This window comes from the organism of the source record quoted next, unplaced genomic scaffold (genome assembly GCF_019419815.1).
Source record: "Pyrus x bretschneideri cultivar Hongxiangsu unplaced genomic scaffold, Pyrus_bretschneideri_v1 Contig60, whole genome shotgun sequence".
NCBI classification, from domain to species: domain Eukaryota; kingdom Viridiplantae; phylum Streptophyta; class Magnoliopsida; order Rosales; family Rosaceae; genus Pyrus; species Pyrus x bretschneideri.
The window spans coordinates 1,993,086-1,999,974 of NW_025999799.1; the positions used below are offsets into that span (position 1 = coordinate 1,993,086).

Consider the following 6,889-nt stretch of genomic DNA (forward strand, 5'->3'; position numbering starts at 1 on the left):
ATAAGGTTTGGATAAGATAAGGTTGTTTGGATAATGTTCCTTCTTTGTAGCTGAATCCTTATCTTCCAACTCTTCAATTTAATTCTTCCAGATGTTAATCACATTCCTAACCTCTCTTGATCTTCAAATTCGTCCATCCACCTTGCTCCATGCATATGCAATCCATTCCAAGCCCAAAACTGCTCTAAAATGCTCTAAATTTCACTTTGTTGCCAACTTTGTCAATTGAACCTGAAAACACACGAAAGTAGCTTAAAACACTCTAACAAGTAGAAATTAGCTATGTAAATGCAAGAAAACAAGCTAACTAAATCGCATAAATATGCTCCTATCATGGGGGTTTCAATCACCCAATACACAAGCAATTGGTTGGGATGGAGTTGCTCATAGACTATCTCTAACCCTTAGGTTAAAATATAAAATTATTAACCCAAAAACAATTTTTCTGCTCTAATAGTTTCTATAACATTTTGTAAAAATAAAATTTATGTTGAATATAATAAACTATTTTGTGAACATTTTAACCTAAAATATTTAGATTCTGATGAAAGTTGAAAATTTACTAAACCGACCCATGAAACATGTACTACAGAGTTTTTGGGTGAATTTTGATTTAAATAATTTTTTAATTGTTTTAGCCGTTGAATTTAGTTTTGGGCCGTTAGATTTTTTATTTTTTACTATTAGATTTAATCATACTTGATCTCAACCATTGGCTTTAACGTATTTAAAAAATTAAATTTGAATCTAGACCATTCGATCAACCAACGGTCCAATAATTAAAACCGTCAGATCGAAAAAAGAGCTCATTTTGGTTAGCTAGACATTCTCATCAGGGGCGTGCCCCACTTCCTGTCAGCCCTTGCATGTATCACTCGTTAGGCGCGTCGCCTTACTGCGTCCTTTACTATTTTGCAGATGCCCACGCACGCATAAGGTGAGTCATTTTTTAACCCTGGCTAGAATTCTAGGTTAAATTTGTTTGAATTTTAGGCTTTAACCCAAAACTCATTTTACGCCCAACAATTGAAGAAGAAATGAGTTAGTTAAAACTTAAATTTTAGATTTAACTCAACTCGAGGGTCGGAGATGCCGTTTTATAATCTCACGGCCCACCGAATGTGTGGCACCATCCACGCCATTTTACCCGTTTACTCCTGTGTTTCTGGTGAAAAATGCCTTCCACGCCGCAGTCAAATATCCCTCTCTCACAGCCCATTGATCAACCCACGTCCACTCATCACTCACACTCCGTAACGTGACACGTGTTCCTATCCTCCAATCAAATTTCAAACGTGAGCCGTTTGGTCGTACTCAGCAGCAGGTAATTTATATCAGAAAGCCGCGGTTCCTGTTCGCGACTTTGACCCTGGGCCTCTCACTCCCACAAAAACCCATAACACTCGATTTTCACTACTCTCTCTCTCTCTCTCCTGAAGCGGTCATTTCAGGGGTTTGACGGCGGCGATCTGCTCTATCCCTGTAAGATTGATTCTCTCTCTAAATCTTGCTGTAGCTCTGCTAATTTTGTTTAGCTTCATGTCAAAACCTTTTAGAATCAAATCTAGCTGTTTGTTGCTTAATGAAATCTGGGTTCTCATCGGTTCAGTGGATAATACCAATGTGGATGTCTTGGATTTTGGAATCTTTGAGTTGGGTAATCTATGTTTGTGAGCAAAAACTAAAGGGGAAGGGCTTTCTCCGATTTGATTGAGAGAATGTTGGATTCTGATTTACTTTTGTGTTTTTGGGAGATAGTGTGAGTTGGATTGGACCGAAATGACTTGCTCGACCTTTTCTTCAAAATTCCATGCTCATATATAAGTTAGCAGACAAACATTAGTACATATAATTTTCGGGTGCATTGTAGCAATTCATTGGTTTATTATTGATCGAGCCAAAGTTTTGCACTCTTTTCTGTATAGATTTCTCGTCAGTGTCAGGATGTTCTTGTATAATTCACAGTTTATCTGTGTTATTCTTACTTTTTTCTTCAGGGATTGACACCTTTTTTCCAGTTCTTAGTAACTATGGGTAGCAGTCCAGCACCATTTTCAGATATTGGCAAGAGTGCAAAAGGTATCAAGTCTAAGATTTGCTGCATTACTGTTAAAAGATTTTTTTTTTCTTTTTCAAAGTTTTATTATTATTAAGGCGAGGGGGAGGATTCAAAACTGTTACAATAATTTAGGGAAGGGGAGAGTTTCAAACCCGGGATGCATGGGTGAAAATCCACCGACACTCTATCCTCTAGAATATTGTACCACATGCTCATTACTGTTAAAGATGGTTTTTGTTTGTTTGTTTGTTTTGTTTTGCGGCTTGAGCAACCGTAATTTGTAAGAAGAAAGTTTGAATATAACATTTTAAATGCCAAAAGTTGGAGCCACACAATTGCAGAGATGAAGTCTTTCCAAATGGCTTGTTCTTCTCATAAATTTTATTCTTTCTTGTTTCATGTTTGTCTTTTCTCTTCTGAGCTGCAGTATTTTTACTTCGAGTGGTAATTTCAGTTGTTTATAATGTTCCTTTTGCCTTTGTGCAGATCTATTGACCAAAGATTACAACTTTGACCAGAAGTTTACCCTGTCGGTGGTTGGCTCTACTGGGCTGGTATTCTCCAATTCAATTTCTAAATTTGAGATTCTTTCTTCCACTTCTTTATTTTAGCTTTTTGATTTAATGGAGAAACATTTAACATATAATATGTGTTTGATTAAACTCTTCTATAGTGTGGCAGAAATCTGTAGTTTTTTTTTTCACCAACTTTCTCTACTTTTATTATAAAGTACAAATACTTGTTAATAGCCTTTGTGGAAAAGGACGATGGTTGTGTAGTACATTCACTTACTTTTCCCCCAATATTTGTTGTAAAAAAATCAATACGAATATTGGACACCATCAAAATAGTTAATAAGTTTAAGACTGTCTCTAAACAAACTGCCAATGATTATACATCCAAGCTTTCATACCCAACATGACACTTGTGTGTGTTTGCGTAACATTGGCAAATCTACTTTATTCAGCTACATCTGATGTTAAGACAGGTTTGAGTGCATGCGTAGATCTGAGAATTGTATTAATGCCTAGAATCTGTTTGCTAAGATTCCTGTAATAATGTCTTAAATTGATTTGAAACACGAAACTTTAGATATGTTGTGCCCACATCTTATTTTCTACCACTGATACTTACCAGCATGCAAAAGGAGCCTAAATCAGCTAGGATATTGGTATCTCTTGTTCACAATATTTTTCTCTTGTGGTTGGGACTCCTTAAGGATATGTTTGGATGAGGGATTGAAGCTAAGTTAGCAAGGAATGGATCACAAAAATTTAGATAGAGGCAATTAGGAAAGCCCTCCATGAGCATGACTAAGATATATGGGAGGGTTTGCAAATGACAGCATCCAAGTAGGGATTTGCAAATCCATCTCACATGTCTTTGTCTTGCTCATGGAGGGCATTCCAAATCCCCTCTAGGCTCTATCTAACATTTTCCAGTCCATTTCTTAACAACTTGGTCTCACTCCCTTGGGACTTGGAAGTCCCTTACCCAAACATAGCCTTAAAAATTTTAATGCCAATGTGTGGCAATATAATTCACATTTTGTCGTGAGCATACTGCCATGTCTCTCTCATCATTGTCTCAGTTCGAGGCTTTGTATCCTGCCAAACTTTTATGCTGATTTTCAGTCCTTTAGTAACTAGTAACCTATTATTACTCAAAATGAACATTACTCGTCTGTGGGTTCAAGTTGGAGAACAAGAATGCTAATTATCCTTCTTCTCTTTTGGAGTTTATGTATATGCAGTTCTTTCTTGTCATTTATCACATACGTTTGTGCTCTTTTCTCTTTTCCTTTGATAGGTAGTGATGCCTAGTATTGCTGCCTGCTTTGTATTCTATAAGTACTTTTTCCTTAAGTGGTTATGGAAAGATGTGTATTTGGGCATTTAAGAGATGTGAAAAACTAATGCCGACTTAGACTAAGAAACTTTTGTGCTATGTGTTTTTTTATTTTAGAAATTAGTGATATATTTTTCCGCACTCAGTTATTCGACTAATCTGGCTTGCAATCTTCAATTTGGCAGGGACTTACAGCTAATGGTTTGAAGAGGGATGAAATTTTCATTGGTGATGTAAACACTCTGTACAAGAGCAGAAACACTACTGTGGATGTGAAAGTTGATACTTATTCTAATGTAAGTATTTTATTTTGTAATAAATTTTTGGAGTTTCCATGTGTTTGTTGAGAGTAAAAGGCATATTCTCACTGTTATTGTGAGTATTTTCCTTATGCTCCACTTTTTGCATTCTCAACTGTGTCTTCTTTATCTAACCACAACTGTATCTTCAATTTTACATTTTAATTTCTTTGCAGGTAGCTACAAAAGTGACTCTGAGTGATGTCTTGCCATGCACAAAAGTAGCATTGAGCTTCAGAATACCTGATCACAAATCTGGCAAGGTCAGTGAAATTCTGCTAGCAGTACAAAAACAAGAACCTTAAAACAAGAAACCTTATTTTCACAGATTATTTATACTAGCTCATTCTCGTTGTCTGTTAAAAATATTTTTTTCTTCGTAAATTGAGCTTTGAGAGATGTGTTTGTATGTGATGATCAAAGTCAAATTCAGGCTTATGGGTACACTTCTTGACTCTATTTTTTCATGTAACTATAGCTGGATGTGCAGTACCTTCATCCTCATGCGGCCCTTGATTCCAGCATAGGCCTGAACCCAACCCCTCTTTTAGAACTATCAGGGACAATTGGAAGTAAGGATCTTAGTTTGGGTGCTGAAATTGGATTTGACACAACATCCTCTTTGTTGACCAAATACAATGCTGGGATTAGCTTTAACAAGCCAGATTTCTCTGCAGCACTTTTGCTGTAAGTCTTGATGAAAACTCATTTTCCTTGTTTGGAGAAGTAATTATTCTTGTTATCTTTCTTCCAGTTCTAATAGCTTATGTCTGTATGATTCCGTGGCTTTCCTCGAAATCCTGGTGCACCCCTCATATACTTTCATGTGTGTTCTCAATTGTATAATGCTATAAGCAATTGACATGCGTTTGTCATGTGTCTGATATGGGTGTGGCAAATCATATTTCCCAGTCATTATTATGCAATCTTTGTGCAAAGTTGCTAATTGGGAATTGATTGGATGGACCCCTCATTCTCTAGCAATTTTAGTGTAAGGTCATACAAATACTCTTGTTTCAAGTTATGGCATAGATTGCAGTAAATGATTGAAGAATCTGTAGCCCAGGAAAATTACCACCTGTAGTTTGTTGGAACTCGGATCTCGACTTCAAACATCCTAGTTGATGGTGAAGGTGATGTTCTGGTCTACAAAATATGTTTTAGTGGAAATGATAGCAAATCGGAAGTTCATGGCCAGGAGCTGACAATGATGCCTTCAAGATTGCAGGGAATTTTTGGTTTTTGGCCCTTACTGTTGAATCTTCATGAAGTCTGATTTGAGTTCGTTGATAGAATTTATAAACCTGATATTCTTCAGTGTTACAGTAGTTTTATGTCTGTTTATTGCTTCGTGCGTTGGCATTGAAATTGAAAATAAATTTTTTCTTTTGACGCAGGATGGACAAAGGACAGACATTGAAGGCATCTTACATTCATGCTGTTGATTCCTTAAATGGAACTACAGTTGCTGCCGAACTGACCCACAGATTTTCCACCTACGAGAACAGTTTTACCCTTGGAAGCTCTCACGTAATTGATCCATTCAATGTAGTAAAAACACGGTTCTCTGACAATGGGAAAGCTGGCTTGCTATGGCAGCGTGAATGGAGACCAAAGTCACTAATAACAGTTTCAACTGAGTACGACTCAAAGGCTCTTAATGCATCCCCAAAGGTAGGCCTTGCCCTCGCGCTCAAGCCTTGATATGGGCAGTCGCTTTGATCATTTCTATGAAAACCGGAATACAATCGATCTTGTTACATTTTTCCCCTCTGAAGTTGAGGAGTATCACTTTCGAGCCACATTATATTGGAAAAGTAAGCATTTGGTGTGCCGATAAATGTTTTACAGCATTGTTTGGGAGTTGGACCCAGTTTTTGAAAATCGTATAATGATCTTAATGCCGAAGTTACTGCGAAATAGCTTGTATTCTTACGAACTACTATTTCGTATCAGAAGGGTTTTCAAATAAGTGAAGACATTTTTTTGTATAAGAGACTCGGAGAGTGATCTCGTGGATTTTTGCTTGTTCGTTGTGTATGCAAGAAGCATTCAGAATTTTAATGCAATTTCCTTTTTAGAAAGATGTTTCGTTATCAAATAGGGAATTGTTATTGGCACTTCAAAAATCTCATTTTGCACTCCAAACTTTTTATAATTAGAAAGAAAAATACACTTATGAAGAATGTAGAATGAGATTTGTAGAGTGCAAATAACAGTTCCCATTAAATGTAGCACTCAATCATTCATTTTTCGTACCACTCAATACTATGTACCATTTGTACCATTTGAAGAAAAATTGGGGGTATAGCAATATTTGGATGCTAATGAAAGTTTCATTACATGAGTTCATCAACGGTTATTATAGTCTCACTGTTTACCGAAAAAGAACCAATAATAATGTTTCTGAAAAGTAATGTATTGTTTCCAAGTGTTGATGGAAAACTGTTTTTCCTCCGTATCACTTCTGTTGGATAAGGCTAAAGGTTTGTAGAAGTAGGGAATTTGTGCCAAACTATACTATTGAGACAATTGTAATAATTCAGCATTGAACTCACTATTTGATGTGAAAATTAACTTGACACACAAATTAAACCCTAATGTTAACAATTGTAGTATATATGTAAGTAGAGATCGTTTTAGACCGGGGATTAACTAGGGATGCTAATCAACACAAATAAGA

General features: G+C 36.4%; 1 protein-coding gene across 3 annotated transcripts; it reads left to right on the plus strand.

Moving 5' to 3' along the window:
- The first annotated feature begins 1,329 nt into the window (after positions 1–1,329).
- On the plus strand, positions 1,330–6,290 carry LOC103930421 (mitochondrial outer membrane protein porin 4). Of its 3 annotated transcripts, none has more exons than XM_009339757.3 (7): positions 1,330–1,482; positions 1,998–2,079; positions 2,546–2,613; positions 4,093–4,203; positions 4,383–4,469; positions 4,685–4,893; positions 5,604–6,290. In XM_009339757.3, the coding sequence occupies exons 2-7, from the start codon at positions 2,031–2,033 to the stop codon at positions 5,908–5,910; spliced, it is 831 nt and encodes a 276-aa protein (XP_009338032.2). In that variant the 5' UTR covers positions 1,330–1,482; positions 1,998–2,030; the 3' UTR covers positions 5,911–6,290. The 3 variants fall into 3 exon arrangements, with proteins under 3 accessions (XP_009338032.2, XP_048428363.1, XP_048428364.1); XM_048572406.1 differs by having other exon boundaries at positions 1,394–1,482; positions 1,966–2,079; XM_048572407.1 differs by having other exon boundaries at positions 1,400–1,482; positions 2,019–2,079.
- Positions 6,291–6,889: the final 599 nt, after the last annotated feature.